General features: G+C 34.9%; 2 protein-coding genes and 1 non-coding gene across 7 annotated transcripts; 1 reads left to right on the top strand and 2 right to left on the bottom strand.

Moving 5' to 3' along the window:
* Positions 1-1,548: 1,548 nt before the first annotated feature.
* On the top strand, positions 1,549-3,985 carry LOC111806708 (probable inorganic phosphate transporter 1-3). Its single transcript, XM_023692132.1, has 2 exons — positions 1,549-1,596; positions 2,297-3,985. Exon 2 carries the CDS (start codon positions 2,363-2,365, stop codon positions 3,950-3,952), a length of 1,590 nt encoding a protein of 529 aa, XP_023547900.1. The 5' UTR covers positions 1,549-1,596; positions 2,297-2,362; the 3' UTR covers positions 3,953-3,985.
* A 67-nt stretch (positions 3,986-4,052) lies between these two features.
* On the bottom strand, positions 4,053-4,125 carry TRNAR-UCU. The gene has a single exon. It is a non-coding gene; the product is annotated as a tRNA-Arg (tRNA).
* A 781-nt stretch (positions 4,126-4,906) lies between these two features.
* On the bottom strand, positions 4,907-10,595 carry LOC111806706 (cryptochrome-1). 5 transcript variants are annotated; one of them, XM_023692129.1, is made up of 6 exons: positions 10,428-10,595; positions 9,362-9,791; positions 8,166-8,387; positions 7,184-7,890; positions 5,573-6,221; positions 4,907-5,196 (listed from the first exon to the last, which is right to left on the bottom strand). In XM_023692129.1, exons 2-5 carry the CDS (start codon positions 9,669-9,671, stop codon positions 5,592-5,594), a joined length of 1,869 nt encoding a protein of 622 aa, XP_023547897.1. In that variant the 5' UTR covers positions 9,672-9,791; positions 10,428-10,595; the 3' UTR covers positions 4,907-5,196; positions 5,573-5,591. The 5 variants fall into 5 exon arrangements, with proteins under 5 accessions (XP_023547897.1, XP_023547899.1, XP_023547896.1 ...); XM_023692131.1 differs by having other exon boundaries at positions 10,432-10,566; XM_023692128.1 differs by lacking the exon at positions 10,428-10,595 and adding an exon at positions 9,921-10,383.
* Positions 10,596-18,208: the final 7,613 nt, after the last annotated feature.

Here is an 18,208-nt window from a genome sequence, read left to right as displayed (position 1 = left end):
TATATATTTTTTTTTTTTTTTTTCTAAAATAATAAAATTTCCTTAACTTTTCATCTTATCGAAAGTTTCGATAATACCTTTAAATCTTAAAAAAAAAAAAAATTAAATACTCTTACGATAGAGTTGAGTCCCATCGGGGACTATAATATGCCATAATTATGAGAAAATCCTGGTACGAAGCCATCTAACATTGGCACTTTGGACAATATCATTAGAATAAGAGAAGCGTATCAGTAAGTAAGCGGTCCATTTAAGGTAGATAGGCTCTCGTTTTCATGCGGCCATTTGAAACAAATACGTTGATGAACCATTCTTCGTTGGGCTATTGGAGAGAGGAACGAAACATTTCTCATAAGAGTGTGGAACCTCTCCCTAATAGATATATTTTAAAATCGGACGACAATACGTAACATGCTAAAATAACAATATTTATTAGTTGTGGGCTTGGACTGTTACCGCTATGCATAGAATATTGGATGTCTCACCCACAAACAACCTAGGAAACATAGTTAAATAAGAAAAAAAAATATTTTATTTTTTTTAAGACTATCTTGACTTTTTGAAGTCAACTTTTAGGTTGCTTGAACGTTCAAAATTAAGAAGATATATATCGATATATATCATCTGAAATATTGTTTTACAGTATACCATTAAATCATTCATTCTCGTCATCTTAATTCCATTGAAAATTTAGGATTGACCAAGTCAAAGTCAATTAACGTTCGATTGTACTCGTTTTCCCTTAGCTCGCTCTTGAATACTCTCCCTCTCTCCGCTTGTCTTCTCCGTCTCATGTCTCAATTAATCCCTCCCGGTTCTCCTTCAAGTTCGCTCACTCGTCCTCCTCTCCCCGACCTTCAATCTCTAATCAAGAATTGTCAGTATTTCTCGCTCACAATCGCACCGTCGTGATCTTCCTATCACGTCACGAAAGAAAATACAAGCTATTCTCTTTTGTTGTTTTGTTTTTGTTGAATATAGAAGTAGAAGGACGTTTCACTCAAGCAACACCGAACAAGTGTCACGTGTAAATATGAACTTCTTGTTGTTTTTGTTGTCTCGTTGATTTGTTTTTTGTTTTTTGTTTGATTGTATGGAAAAAAAAAATAATAATAAACTTAGTCAATTTGAAGACTAACCTTTATAATTCTATATTTTATATAATATAATAATTACAACAATTAAAAGACACGTCGGGTGAATAATTGTATTGTTTTCTATTATGAATACATTGGTTGACGTGATATCAGCAGCATATCAACATCGAGACTTCAATTCCACAATACATCGATATATATATGGACAAAATATGATTGTAAAAGTTATTTAAATTAATAATTAAATTATTTATATTTTCAATAATCTTTTGTATTTATACAAAATGCTAATATTGAACCTCTAATTTAAAATTAAGAAATAGGGATAGAAAGAGACCAAAATAGAGTTTTGATTGGTATATTCCAATAGATGCCCTCAGGGGTATTTCTGGAATTTGGACAGCTTCACTTATAAAAATAGCCGTTTTATCTTCATCTTCTTCATCCCATCATCCAAGCTCTGTTCTCCACCATTGTGTCATTTTTCCAGAAATTTCAGGTTCTCTTTCCCTCTCTACAGATCTTATTTTTTTTAGAAAAATATATATTTTTGAAATTGAAAATTATGGGTAATATGTAATTGGTTAGTATTTCGTTTACTTTCTTTCGGGTATTATAATTAGCTTTTACGTTCGATAATGACGAGAAATAGTGTAACAGATGTCTTATCCACTCTAAATAGTCGTATTTGACTGGAACAGTAAAATCATAAAAGAAACTCGAGTCAAATTCTACTGTGCTCACTACTTTTTTCTTCTTCTTAGTTTGATCATACACGAGAGTGAGAATTCAAACGTTCTCGTTTTCGATTGGAAACTTAATATCTTAACTAACATAACAGATGTCTTCTTCACTATATATATGTTCGAATCGATAAAAACAGTAAATCGTAAGAGAAATTCCTTACTTTTTTTAATTTCGGGTGAGTCTAATAAATTTTAAAATTCAGCTCTAAACTATATTCTATACGTTAATTGAACACGACTCTTCGCAATGGTAAGATATTGTCCACTTTGAACATAAACTCTAGTAGCTTTGCTTTGGACTTTCCCCAGAAGGCCTTACACCTCGTGGCTTTGTTTTGAACTTTGAACTTCCCCAAAAGGCAGATAGTATTCCTTGATTATAAATCAACACGGTAAAATTTTAAATTTGAAATTTATTTTTCAGTTTTTCAAAATTTAAATTTTAAATTTCAGTTGACCGGAGAGGAGGAGGAGGAGGAGGAAGATTGATCGGAGATCTTCCATAGCCAAAAGCTTAAGATGAGCCAACAACTGGGAGTGCTAAGCGCACTCGATCTTGCAAAAACCCAATGGTACCATTTCACGGCAATCATCATCGCCGGAATGGGTTTCTTCACCGACGCCTACGACCTCTTCTGCATCTCCATCGTCACCAAACTCCTCGGCCGAATCTATTACCATATTCAAAACTCCCCCCGACCCGGATCTCTCCCCCCCAACGTCGCCGCCGCCGTCAACGGCGTTGCCCTCTGCGGTACCCTCGCCGGCCAACTCTTCTTCGGCTGGCTCGGCGATAAACTTGGCCGGAAAAGGGTCTACGGCATTACCCTCATTCTCATGGTCCTCTGTTCCATCGCCTCTGGCCTCTCCTTCAGCAACTCCCCAAAAGCCGTTATTTCCACTCTCTGTTTCTTCCGTTTCTGGCTCGGCTTCGGAATCGGCGGCGACTACCCTCTCTCCGCCACTATAATGTCGGAATACGCCAACAAAAAAACCCGTGGCGCATTCATCGCCGCCGTCTTCGCAATGCAGGGGTTCGGAATTTTAGCCGGAGGAGTCGTTGCTTTGGTAGTCTCCGCCGCCTTCAACAACCGCTTCCCTGCACCACCCTACAGCGAAAATCCCTCCCGCCCCACAATCCCGGAGGCGGATTACGTGTGGCGAATCGTCCTAATGTTCGGCGCAATTCCGGCCGGAATAACATACTACTGGCGGATGAAAATGCCAGAGACGGCGAGATACACCGCTCTGGTAGCCCAAAACGCAAAACAAGCCGCCGCCGACATGTCAAAAGTGCTGCAAGTCCACCTCGAAGCCGAAGAACAAAAACCCACAACCGAATCAAATCAAAATCCAAACCGTTTCGGTTTATTCTCGAAGAAATTCGCGAAACGCCATGGGCTCCATTTATTGGGGACAACCACCACATGGTTTCTATTAGACATAGCGTTTTACAGCCAAAACCTCTTCCAAAAAGACATTTTCACCGCCATCGAATGGCTTCCACCGGCGGCAACAATGAGCGAATTAGAAGAATGTTTCAAAATCGCACGCGCACAGACACTAATTGCCCTGTGCGGGACGGTTCCCGGGTACTGGTTCACGGTGGTGTTCATCGATTACATAGGGAGATTCGTGATTCAATTGATGGGGTTCATAATGATGACGATTTTCATGTTTGCTCTGGCTTTTCCATACAATCATTGGAAGGAGAAGCCGCACAGAATTGGGTTTGTGGTGATGTATTCGCTGACGTTTTTCTTTGCGAATTTTGGGCCGAATTCGACGACGTTTATAGTGCCGGCGGAGATATTTCCGGCGAGGTTGAGGTCGACTTGCCATGGGATATCGGCGGCGGCGGGGAAGGCAGGGGCGATAGTGGGGGCGTTTGGGTTTTTGTATGCGGCGCAGAGTAAGGATCCGGCGTTGACGGAGCCGGGGTACCCGACGGGGATCGGCGTTAAGAATGCTTTGATTGTGTTGGGATGCATTAATTTCTTGGGAGCTTTGTTTACTCTGTTAGTGCCGGAATCCAAAGGCAAATCTCTGGAGGAGCTGACGGGGGAGAACGAAGTGGATGACGATGGGATTGGAACTCCCCCTGTCTGATCATTTACAAATATTTTTTATTTTCTATTTAATGTATCCTTTAATATACAATTATTTAATATATATATAAATATCCTTTTTTATTTNAGATTAAAAAATGCACGCCCAGTGGGACTCGAACCCACAATCGCCTGATTAGAAGTCAGACGCCTTATCCATTAGGCCATGGGCGCTTATTTGCTGGATAGAATCGAACTTAAATTATAAATCATAAAATAAGTATCTATATTTTTCTTCAAAGTAGGACATAATATTGAATATTTTAATCTAATTCTCAAATTTACCCTTTTTAATCGCTTTTTTATTCCAAAAAATATTCAAATATATTAAGTTTTTACGGACAATAAAAATATCTATATTTTTAGTTTAACAGATAAAGAGAATTCGAATCTTTGACCTTTTGATCGAGAGTACATATTTTATGTCAGATGAATTATGTTAATTTTAGCATCATAAAAATATCTATTAAACTTTGTTAATATATAAACATGGATGCATCGAGTAGAATTCTATAGGCATGTTCTATCACGTTTAAATATATTAATATAGCAATAATTTAATCTCTTTCTTAAAGTTCCCTTCAAAATTAAATGTCAATTCTTATGATGTTAAGATTTAATCTTTGTAGCTTATAAACACACTTATCACTAATGAATTTATCATTCATCTATGTTTGAAGTTTATTTGTAACGATTTGGTTTTTAAAAATTATACTCACTTTTTCACTTTTTTTTTTCTAAGTCAAATTCCGAAAACAAATATAAGTTTTCAAAACTCGGTTTGAGTTTTGAAAATAGTTCGAGAAAGTACATAACAAAACAAATAAATCAATAGGTGTAAATAGTGCTTAAAAACTTGATTCTCAAAGATCAAAGATCAAAGACCAAATAGTTATCGAACGAAGAAAATATATCGTATTTCTCAGTTACGGTGACTAAAATCAGATCCTAAGAGTAACCACATAAATTTGAATGATACATGCTTCAATACCATGCCATGGTCAAGATACTCAAGAGGACTTGAAGGAATTACAACGGGAAACTGCACATATTTGGACAAACTTGCGAATAAAGTTGTGCACAGTTTTATGTTTTATGAGTATGTTTATATGTACAGAAAGGAAGAGGCATCTAAACTCAGTACCTTAGAGATCAAAAAGTGTACCAAATATCGGCACGCACAAGCCAACAATCGTTGAGGTAGATCCATTGCCCAGATGTGAAACCATTATCATTCCGAAGTTCCTGCGTGAGTTTCATAGAAAATATGGAGTCAAACAAGTCAGAAAAGTTGAAATCCAATAGTAAAATCAAGTTTCAAGATAGAAGATATACGTGAGATCTCACATCCATTGTAGAGGAGAACGAAACATTCGTTATAAGAGTGTGGAAACCTCTCCCTAACAGACGCGTTTTAAAAGCCTTGAGGAAAAGTCTAAAAGGAAAAACCAAAATAGGACAATATCTGCTAGCGGTGTGCTTAGGCTGTTACAAACGTTTTAAAAACTTTGAGAGGATACCCGAAAGAGAAAACCCAAAAGAAACAATATCTGCCAGCGGTGGGTTTGAGCCGTTACAGTTTAAAACCAATGTAAAACTACTGAAGTAATGTAGAACTCACTCTATCATTAATTGAATTCTCATCTATCAGTAGTTCCTTCAGATGATTCTGGCAGCCCCTTTGATGAGGAACAAAACTGTGGAACAGAAAAGGAAGTTCTGCTGGTGGATGGCTTCTTAGATGATGAAGATTCAGCAGTAGAGCATAAATCTTCGTCTGGTTTCGACGTCCCAGCTTCACTTTGTACGTCGTTGCGAATATTATATTGAAATTCTCCTTTCTCTTCCATAGGCTTAGACCGTTTCCTACTCAATGGATTATCAACCTTTGAAGTTTGAATCATGGGTACCTTCTGATCATTAGAAGAATAAGTAGCACAGGTTTTTGGCTCTGCTACAACATTTGTAGTACCTAAGGATTGAATCCTATCTGCATTATCCATAACAACTTCATTTGTACCATTTGAGTTTGCCCCAGCAGCTGCTTCAATCTCCCGCATTTTGATTATGGCTTCTCTCAATCGATTAGCAGCAAAGTCTAAGTCAACTATCGGTGTAGGATAGTTTAAGCCTAACTCAACTCCTGAAACTTTCAGGACAGTCTGAGGTGCATCCCAAGGATGATGAATCCACTCGGTCGGCATTCGTGCTAGCTCAGGCAGCCAATGCCTAATATATTCTCCATCTGGATCGTATTTCGAGCCTTGAATCTAAATTCAAGAATGTCGAGTTAGCATGATGAGATAAGTAGAGACTATAACGTTTAACTGATAATTTTAGGTACAACAAGGCATCATAACAGATTTTAAAAAAAATATATAAATAAAGATACTGTAATTGGCCAGCCAATAATCTTCTTATTACTTCAATTATGAATAAAAAACTGAACTATATTATCGGTATAAGGCATCAGATATGTTATTTTAGATGTTGTTAAATGTCAGATAAATGTATATCAGGAAGTATTTCAAGCATATCTCATGTTCTATTTGTCGAGGATTGTTGGGAGGAAGTCCTACATTGGCTAGTTTAGGGAATGATCATGGATTTATAAGTAAAGAATACATCTCCATTCGTATGAGGCCTTTTCGGTTAGCTCAAAGCAAAGTCATGAGAGTTTATGCTCAAAGTGGACAATATCATACTATTGTGGAGAGTCGTGATTTCTATCATGATATCAGAGTCATGCCCTTAATTTAGTCATGTCCATAGAATCCTCAAATGTCGAACAAATAAGTTGTGAGCCTCAAAGGTGTAGTCAAAAGTGACTCAAGTGTCAAACAAAGGGTGTACTTTGTTTGAGGACTCCAGAGAAGGAGTCGAGCCTCGATTAAGAGGAGACTATTCGAGGGCTCCATAAGCCTCGGGGAAGGCTGTGTAGTGTACTTTGTTTGGAGGGGAGAATTGTTGGGAGGGAATCCAATGTTGGCTAATATAGGGAATGATCATGGGTTTATAAATAAGAAATACATCTCCATTGGTATGAGGCCTTTTGGAGAAGCCCAAAGCAAAGCTACACTGGAGAGTCGTGATTCCTACCCTACTGTTCTTTATTAAGTATCTACCACATGCTTCCAAAATTAAGTGCAGTTCAATTGTGGCATAGCTGACAATTAGAAATTTAATCTTGAAGACATTTGAGTGCTTTTAAGTTTAAAGAAACTAAACATACCTGTGGGTCGTCCAATCTCTCAAGTTCATGGCCGTCTGGCAAACTCCCAGAAATATATTGCCAACCAAGGATATCACTTTCCAAATCTGCATCTAAAAGAGTGTCCCAGAAATACTTCATTCCCCATTTCCAAGGAAGAAGCAAAACCTTAACTGCAAAGCTAGAAACAATCACTCTTATTCTGTTGTGTATCCATCCAGTTGCCCAAAGCTCTCTCATTCCAGCATCAACCAATGGGTAGCCAGTTCGACCCTGCCTCCAAGCTTTAAAGTTATTCTGGCTAGCATGCCAAGGGAAGAACTTCAGGCTGCTCAGCAATGATCTCTCATGGGTGAATGGAAAGTTGAAACATATATAACGGGAATACTCTCTGAGCCCTATAGCTCTGAGAAACAGATTTGTGCTTTGTTCCCCTACAGCGTTTTCCTCTCTTGCCCACAATATCTGTTTCATTCTCACTTTTTGGAAAACCTTCCAGACACTTACTTCCCCAAAATGTAGGTATGGGGACAGTAGAGATGTCGAGCTACCGCCAAGCTGTTGCCTATTTTTCGCATATTCTAGCAGATGATTTTCAACAAATTCAGCCAGAGCATTATCAGCGTTGCTCCACCCTGGCGACCAAGCTCTTGCTAGTAATGCATTGCTAGATTTCTCTGATTCATTTTCAAGACCTAGTTCCTCAATGGAACAACTTCCCACTGATCCTGTCAAGATTAAAACAGGAGAGAAGCTCTTAAGACAATACTCTACACAGTTCTAAAAGTTTCACAACAAGCTCCTTTGCAGTTGCATGCATATCTATACAAGTATTTCAGTACTATTCTGTTAATTCCAAAATTTTGTTAGAATAGCAACCTAGCTTCTCATTCTTTCTATCTATCTTCCAAAAGTATCACAAATATCAATCCTAGAAGCATCAAAGAACGTATCTTCAAGGATGAATGATTCGGAAATTACATATATACTGTCAGAAATGTACCTGCAGCATGTTGTAGTTTCCATGGAGGGAGAGTTGAAATAAATTCCTTCTGCAAAAGAAGACATTTACCCCAATAGTCCTTGAAAGTCGTAAAAGCATTCCCATTTTCATCATATACGTCCCATGGCTCATATAAAAGATCTGCATTGTAGCTCTGTACAGAAATTCCAAGTTCAACTAGTTTTTCTTTAATATTGTGGTCTCGGACAAGTGAAATGGGATCTGAGATGAAAAGATAACCATTAGTAGAATGATCTTGGTATCTCTGTAGTTTGACACAGGCACTTTCCCAACCACAGAGGCAGGAAGAATTGCTTTAAAACTATTATTCGGCCTTACATCAAGCAGAAGCTAAAACTCCTTATTTTACTAGGTCCTAAAAATGTGGTTGCTTGAGAATGAAATCACCTCTTTGTTGAGGATGGTTGGGAGGGAGTCCCACGTCGGCTAATTAAAGGAATGGTCATGAATTTATAAGTAAGAAATACATCTTCACTGGTATGAGCCCTTTTGGGGAAGCCAAAAGCAAAACCATGAGAGCTTATGCTCAAAGTGGACAATATCATACCATTGTGGAGGGTCGTGATTCCTAACACTCTTGTCATGGAGGATATAAAATGAGATAATTATGTTCTTACGAAGGTTCCTCTCCACCAGTTAAGTGAAAATGATTAAGTATCATGATTTGTGTATTTTATACAATATCTACCTTGAACTGACGGTGATTTATATTGTGTGTTGCTGCGAAGCCAACTGCTGACTTTATGACAAACTAATTGTTAGTGATATGGATATTTTGAGAAATCTCTTCTCCTACATTTTATCCCCCAGCCTTCCAACTGGGTAGTAATGAAGTTATCTATCCACACCAAGTTTGGTAAGGTTTGCCACTAGAAATTTACAGGAGTTGTTTCTTTTTTGTCGTAGAAAAAACAAATATTTTGTTCACCAACACAAAGTAAGGTGCACAGGAAATTCCAAAGTAGCATGATGATCCACTACGAAACTACAACTCAGTCAGCTGCAAAGAACATTGAGCAGGACATGCCATCACAATGTAATGACAATTCCACCACACAGAATTCCCAAGGGCAATGATACACATACTTTAATCAGTAAGTGCATTAGCATATTCCTAATTGAAAAGAGCATCAAATCTCAAGCAAGAGAAGGAAACTAGAAAGGAACATACGTACCGTAGAGACAGTTAAATGCTACTTTTGTTGCCCCAATAGCATTGATACACTCCAGAAGAGAGAAAATAGTACTCTGAGTTTTCATTAGCACGAGGTCCGAACCAAGGGATTTCAATGACTGTTTTAAATGGGCAAGTGATTGCTTCAGCCACCACCTTGATACCCGTCCAGGATAGAATTGTACCTCCTCTTTAGGACACCATATGTACACAGGATATACAAAACCATCTCTAGCAGCAGCAGTTAAAGCAGGGTTGTCCTCAATCCTGAGGTCTCTCCGAAACCATACTATGGTCTTGTTGCAACCCATATTTGGGGAATCAGAGCTTCCAGCATCCACTTCAGTGACAGAAAGGTTAAAGCCTTCTCAACATCTCAGAAATCTGAATCTATGTGAAGAACCACAATGATTCCATGGTCCCCCCAATTGCTGTCAACCAAATTCATAACAACCGATCAAAAATTACTCAAATCATATCACAAATCAGAAACACCACAGAAGAAGAAGCCAATTTAAAATATGAACTACAAGATTCCAGTAGAGAAATAAGCAGTAAACCGTCTGGCAACGGAAAAGGGGGCCATAACTACCCCAGATGATCAAGTTGACCACTCTCAAATTAGGACACGGTGCCAACGCCGTCTCAACAGCTTAAAACCAATCACGAGCACAATTTACAATCACAAGCTGATAGAAAGAGAGACAGGGGAAAAATGCACAAGAACTCTTGAAGTATGATCGGAGCAGCTTCAAGAATTATAGTAGATCTGAGACAAACTTATGACTCTTCCCAACAATCGTCATACAAGAATACCATTTACCGAAACCAGGAAATATCAACACGAAATCTATACATAATCTGAAATCTATCGAGGATTCTAGCAAGATTACAACTTTTTCAGTAAGATATCAGAAACCCACTTAGCCCTACCAACCAGAAAACAAAAAAGGGGCTGAAATCTCAAGGTCATCATTTTACTTGAAGCAGATAAATAATCAATAATTAAAGAAAAACAAGAACAAAAAAGAACAAGATATAGATAAATGATCTCAAAATATACTTACGTACGATGGATTCGCCTAACTCGAAATAAACAGGGAGACTGTGAGGTTAATTAAGTGAATCACTAAATATCCTTCACGTGAGTTACTTGAAGGATCCAATTTCCTGAAGCTCACATGGTCGCTGACAATGACGGTGTTAGGAACCACTTCTTATCGTCGTATTGATTGTGAGCCCACTGGCAAAGAGATAAGGCTTGCCTCAACATGTGCCAACCACTTGAGTCCAAAATGGACTTACCCCAATAGTTTTTCGGTAAACCCACCATGTTTGAGTCCTTGCATTTATACCTATTTAGGAAAGATTTGGCAGTTCGTTCACATTTGGGCCTCTCCAGTTTTCTACAGTTCATGCAAGTAGAAATGGGAATATTTAATCACAAAACAAACAGTAAAAACTTGCAGAATTCAAGCAAGAGCTTCTAGTTTTCCCAAAAAAAAATCATAAAGAACTTGTACAGGAAGTGGAAACTACAGTTGGAAAAGTTAATAAACAGTCAATTTCACCGTACCTGTTTGAAATTTTGACAGTTCTCTACGAATTTCTTCATTCAATAAAATTAGATAAAATCTAGACAAACAAACAACCAACCAATCAACCAATTGGCAATTCCCACATGCTGATGAACAAGGGTGGGGTGTGGCGTGTCGTGGTGTCGGCTAATTAACTTTAAAGATTGATAGAAAGCTGAAACCAAGGGTGGGGCATTAGAAACATTGATCTAATTCAATCTTTAACCCACCATTCCTTTGCCTAATCGCCAATCACTCAATTCAAACTACATACTGAATCAGCACGAACTCAGAGATGCATAAATAAGCTTTACAGACAAATTACACTAGTTTATAACTCTCACTTCACGATTTAAACTTCAAATTTTTCGAAATAAGTTCAAATCATACCTGCCATTAGACCGAGATTTCGCCACATAGCAGTGGCCATAGATTATACTCGAGCAAAATTGAGGCTAAATAGATCGAAGATAATTTGATTCCACAATGAATTAGGTCGCCCATACTCGTATTACAAACTCAATCCCTTCCAAAATCGCAACAATTGAAGTAGAAATGGCGGTATAAGGGAGGCCAATCGTCTTAGATTGCATTGCAACAACGATTTCTACAGATGAAACTCGCCTTCCTTGCAAGCAGAATGAGCATTAGAATTAAGTTGCAGAACTCCATCAGAAGAAGGAGATCAACAATTTCACGCGCTATCTTTGTCGTTAAGATTCAAGGTTCCATCCAGTGTTCGTACTTGGCTGTCGTTGAGCCGCATTGGATCGATCGGACTGCGGAGGTTGACGGCATCCGTACAAAAAACCCTTCGTACTTCCCCTCTTACGACAGCTCCGGCAGAGGCTCCGAAAGAGGGAAAAGGAGATTTCCATTCAAATTTATAGTTAATTATGGCGGGAAAAAATAAAACTGACTACTGATTTTGGTTAGATTAATTTATCAATTTTCTTAATTATTTAAAAAAAATTCATTAAAATCTCGTAAAATTTAAATATTAAATATTTATAAGTCACTATATATACTAATTTCGAACATTAATTATTCTTAATCTTTTAAAAAATCGGGTTGAGTTGAGTTGTTTGGTAAAAAAATGTCAACTTGCAAACCGGACCGAATTTACTTAAGTGTAGTCGAACATCTCTATTTTATATAATAATTTTGTGAATTTACCCATTTTATACTAAAACTTTAAAATTTTTAAATAAATGGTGCAATTTTTATTTTAAACTATGTATTAACTAGTTGAGTTATTCTTAAATTAACGTTAAAAATGAATAAAATTCAATAGACTTTCATTTGTAAAAATGCCTAAATTCTTTCGTAAAAATAGATCTACAACTTTTAATAGTCATTTGAAACGTAATGCTAACCCTATTCTTCATTTTAAAAAAGAACCGATATATTTTGTGACACTCGACTAAATAAGGGTTGCATGAATGAACTGAGATCACATCCAAATTAGAGCAATCTTAAAAATAAAATAGCTTAAAAAAAAAAGCTTAAAATAATCAAAAGTTACTATCTATACCAACAATGTACACCTTCTTTTTCAGTGGTCCAATCATAGAAATTCATGATTAGGCGTGTTTTACTTTGAGCATTTTTACGTTGGATGACTTTTTTTAAATTAGTAAGTGTTACGATTAGACGTGTTCTTTATCATAAGGAAATAGATGTGAATTCAATAATTTATTTATTTATTTATTAAATGTAGAGCGGAATTAAAAAATTATATATTTATTAAAGCGGGTGATATTATTATTTAAAAATATTTTTATTATAAATATTTATTATCTAAAATGTATGAAAGTGGAATGTGGGACACATTAGCATTGACCTACTAGTGAAGCTAAAAATTGACAAATTATTTTTAAAACATAAACTATTATTTTAGGCCAATAATGCAAACCATATTAGCCGTCGACATACATAAAACGAGGTCGAATAATAATAAAACCAACAAAATCCCAATAAATAAATAAATAAATATATAATTAATAATATAAACAGAGACCAGAGCGGAGAATCTCTATTTAAACAGATAATAAGGTGATTTTCTTTTTATTATTATTCGTGTGGTAAATAAGCGTAATTTATTATTATTTTTTTTAATTTCAGCACGTTCGGATTGAAAGATTTGAATGTCGGGTCTCTTAGAGTTTTTGTCAAAATTGAGGTACGTCTATAGCCACGGAGCCAAAACTTGAATTTTAATTAATTAACAAAACTTTATATAATAATATAAATCATTATAGAATTTGAATTAAACAGTTTTCTTGAATATGTAAAATCAAATATTATTGCTTTAATATTTTTTAAATAAAAATAAACCCAATTGGCCTAAAAAAAATAGACTTTGAATATTACAAATATTGTGGCAAGAAATTCCAATTATCAATAAATAAAACACATCTTTTTCTGAAATAAATAAATAAAACACATTTTTAAATTTAATACCGACATTCTATGTTCTTTGGTCTTTTATTTATTTATTTATTTATTTAATAATTTATACATAAATGAAAATTTTAAAATATAATAAGATTTTTCTTATAAATTATACCTATTATTTGTGAATATAATTTATTTTTAATACTACCATTACTTTTTTAATATTTATTTTGTATGAATATATGAACAAAATATATAAAATTCTCTCTATATTTAGCATTATAAATATTCAAGAAATTTATAACAAATGCAAATAATTTTTGGGTTGGATTAGTTATATTAATTAATTATTAGATGAAACTTTATCTATATTTATTTATTATAATATTAATGTATTTTAGAAGATAGATTAAAAATATATGATGTAACAAATCTATGATACCCTGTACTCAACAAACCTCGTGATTAAAATAAGTTGTATGGAAGCAAATCTCGAGATTAGAAATAAGTTGGAACGGATTACCTTGATGATCAAGATCAAGAGTAAAGAAAACTCGTTTATAAACTCGTGATTCGAATCACTCCACAAGAAGTTTGGTCAATACTATTTGAATGACTCTAGCATGCAAGTTCTAAACACAAGAATTTGCAAAGAATAAACTTAGCTCTCAACAAAGCTAAAATATAAATTTTATTATTAATTCCAAAATCTGATGTCTCTGATCAAAGAAAAGGAGACTTTATATAGCGTTTACAACCTTAACCCATGTGATACATAACTCTGAAATTAAAGATGGGCTAGTAGATGAGAAATACCCATAACGTCCTTATTAAAATGGCTAGTTAACGGTGGAATATGGTAACCCATGTGGGTTACAATATAACCTTAACTCCTATATTTAAAACTAACTTGACAAACAAATAATTAAATTATAATTAAATAGTGCAAGGAATGGAATGGGCTTATTAGTCATCCTTGAACTAGTTTCATAAATTGAGTTTATTAAATGTAACTTAAAGTGCATTTAATTCATCTCTTTCTTGAAGCTCAACTTTGCACAACATATAAGGGAGGTCTCCATCGTCTTTTAGAATTTTGTTTGATGAGCTCACTATAGCTTGAATATAACTGTATAAGGTTTGTTGTAGTTTCTTGGCTCTCGTCTTTGTAATTGGACCTTGAGATATGAAAATTCTTTGGTCGTGGTTCATATCATAAGTCGTGTAACGACACATGCTTAGGATTCGGAATCCTGATTCGGCACCTGAATGCCCTGGCATTCTCGTACGACACAGTCACGTTACTTATATCCCCATAAATGAACACGAATTATAATTGCTCCAATCAAAGCACGCTTAACTATGAAGTTCTTATGATTAAACTACCGAAAAAAAATGTTCACCATGTTAGTATACGCAGTAATTTTCATTTACTTCAAGCCTTTTTTAGTCATATTGTTCTCAAAATTGCTCTTATTCATATGTGGTCTCAGTTCATTTATGTACCTCTCCTTTACTCGAGTGTCACAAGTTGTACATAAGTAAATCTCAATTTTTAAATTTGTAGATTTAATTTAACTAATTCGTACTTTTTGAGTGAAACATTAAATGAAAATTGACATATCGAAATAAACCTTAAAAAAAAAAAAGTTGTCACACTCAACGTGTTAGACTTATATCGGAAATAATTAATTTTTAAAATTTAAAAATGTAGAAAATAAAAAAGTCATATAAAGAAAATAAATATTATTGGAAAATTCTCGACTCGATTCGATTCATGCATGTATAAATGTATATTGGTGGGGTTTGAGGCATTGAGCTGCATAACTTTGAATTTCAACTTATTATTTTCTTATTTTTTGAAAATTAAAATTTTGAATAATTCAACTTTAAAATCATTAATTATTATTATTAAGTTCAAAGAGAAATTGTTTTCACATTCTTCCCCTAAATAAATTAAATATCTTTTGCATTATCCATTTAACCTAATAATTTCTAATAAATTTTTATACATTTGATAATGTTTTTATTTATTACATCATCATGATGTCATATTTTTTTAAAATTTCTTTATTATTGTGGTCAAGAAAATAATCAAAGTTCATTATGCCAAATATCATATTCTCTTGTAGACTTTTATGGCCACATTAATATATATATATATATATATTAAAGTTTGATTTAAACATCAAATCATGTCTTTATTTTAATTAATATATTATAATATTGTTACATATGTCAAACATAGAATATAAGGTTGTTAAAAGTAAAAGTAAAAATTTAACGAACAATAGTGGTTTTTTTTGTTTTTATTTTTTAAAATACAATTCGTAAAGAATGGTACATAAATAAATCGATATCATATTTGAATGAGAGTTATTATGAAGATAAATTTTTAAAAGATTGATAGTTACTATCTATACCAACACGAGTCATTCTAACATGTTTTGTCCTCATTCACGTGCATCCTAGAAAAATTTTAAAGTGGTCACCTGACGTAGAATTGTTCCAAATAAAACATGCTTAACCATAAGTTCCTATGATTGAGCTATCGAAAAGGAATGTGCACCTTGTTAGCATATGCACTGAATCCTAATTCCTTTAAGTTTTTCTTAATCATTCTATTCTCAAGATTGCTCTCATTCAGATGTGTTATTGGTGTTAGAAATCACGGATCTCCACAATTGTATGGAATTATCCACTTTGAGCATAAGCTCTCATCCCAATAGAGATAGTATTACTCCCAATAATCCTCAACAATCCTCCCCTCGAACAAAGTACACTATAAGTCTCCCCTTAATCGAGGCACGACTCCTTTTTCTGGAGCCCTCAAACAAAGTACACTCTTTGTTCGACACTTTAGTCACTTTTGACTACACATTCGAGGCTCACAATTTTTTGTTCGATATTTGAGGATTTTATTGATATAATTAAGTTTAGGGCATAACACTGATACCATGTTAGAAATCACGGATCTCCACAATGGTATGATATTATCCACTTTGAGTATAAGCTCTCGTGACTTTGCTTTGGGGTTCTCCAAAAGGTCTCATCCCAATGGAGATAGTATTTCTCACTTATAAACTCACCAATGTGGAACTCACTCCCAATAATCCTCGACAATTGGTTCATTCATGCACCTCTCCTAAACTTGGATCACAGAAGAAAACACGAGTTAAGATAAATCATGTTTTAAAAACTCGGGTTGATTTGTGGGGATGTAAGGATAGTCTTCACTCTTAAAAACACTTCAAATCATGTTAAAAGAACTCGTGTATGTATATTTGATCTAAACCGCTCTCGTTTTCTATAAGGTGTGGAAAGGGGAAAATGATGGATGGGTCCTTTTTCTTGGCTGAAAATGAAATAGAGAAATTTTAAGCGAAAGGAATGAAATTTTGGATGAAAAAAGAATCAATGAGAGAGACAATAAATTGGACAATAGGTTAGTGTGCTCTATATTTCTTGTCTTCTTCCCAATGATTAGTCAAAGTCAAACCAAAGACCAATGTAAAACGTTGACTGTCCGACCAATCATGTTACTTTTTTCCATTTTCTTACTAATTTGGTAATTAAATTATTGGCCACGTTCTTTGACTTTTCAACTCATCAATAAATTGTGATTCATTTAACTTCAATACATGTCGATTTGATCATTTGACTTCGTTGGAGAGTTGACTTCACTTTGTACGCTTAATACAAACTCGATCTCTCGTACGATTATCGCTCATCTAGCGTGTTTATGAGTTTTTTGAGTTTAGATCTTTTTTAGTCTTTAAACTTTCAAATAATTAATCATTTTAGTCATGTTATTATTTTGACACGTTAAATAGTAGTGTTCATATGACCCGATAACACTAACCCAGACTATTTAACTCATTTTTTCAATTTGGTTGGGTTGAATTTTTTAAAAATTCAAAAATTCCCGTCCATTCGGGTGTTAACATTTTTTTGGTTGGTTCAACCTGGCCAACCCGAAAATAGAGTTATTTTTTGTGAAAATTTCCCGTCAATTCGGGTGTTAACCTATTCCTACCCTACTTTTAAATTATTACAAAATTAAGAACATCCTACCCTTTCTTTCCTCTGTCGAGGACTTCCACGAAATGAAAATACACAAAATTGCATCTCCTCATGCGTTTTCCAACTTAGGCTTATTAATAACAAGTAGGGTTTGATGGATTGTAACGACCCAGATCCACCTCTAGCAGATATTGTTCTCTTTGGGTTTTTTCCTTTCGGGCTTCCCCTCAAGGCTTTAAAACACGTCTGTTAGGGAAGGTTTCCACACCCTTATAAATGGTGGTTTGTTCTCCTCCCCAACCAATGTGGGACATCACAATCCACCCCCCTTCGGGGCCCAACGTCCTCGCTGGCATATTTCCTTCCTCCAATCGATGTGGGACCGCTCCCAAATCCACCCCCTTTTGGGGCCCAACGTCCTTACTGGCACACCACCTTGTGTCTATCCCCTTCGGAGAACAACGAGAAGACTGACACATCGTCTGGTGTCTGACTCTAATATCATTCCTTAAATCAGATGCTATGTTCATCTATAGACCCAGTTAATATAATATAAATACAAATACTATTATAATAATAATAATAATAATAATTTTTTTATTTAGTTTTAGGAAAATATATTCTCAAACCCAATTATAATATTGTTATATTTATGAGGAAAATAAAAGAATAATTTAGTTATAAATTGTTAGATTCTCGTACGAACATTAATTTATATCTACACCTTAGTTTCCACGGCTATACAATATATTATTCATAGTAGCTTTATTAAAATGAGTTTTCTTTTTAAATATAATATATAATTATTAAAAAAAAATTACAAGAGGCCGACATTACTTTATTTATTTATT

Source organism: Cucurbita pepo, chromosome LG12, assembly GCF_002806865.2.
Source record: "Cucurbita pepo subsp. pepo cultivar mu-cu-16 chromosome LG12, ASM280686v2, whole genome shotgun sequence".
Classification (NCBI taxonomy): Eukaryota; Viridiplantae; Streptophyta; class Magnoliopsida; order Cucurbitales; family Cucurbitaceae; genus Cucurbita; species Cucurbita pepo.
The sequence above is the reverse complement of the archived record's forward strand: the minus strand, read 5'-3'. Positions and strand labels throughout refer to the sequence as shown.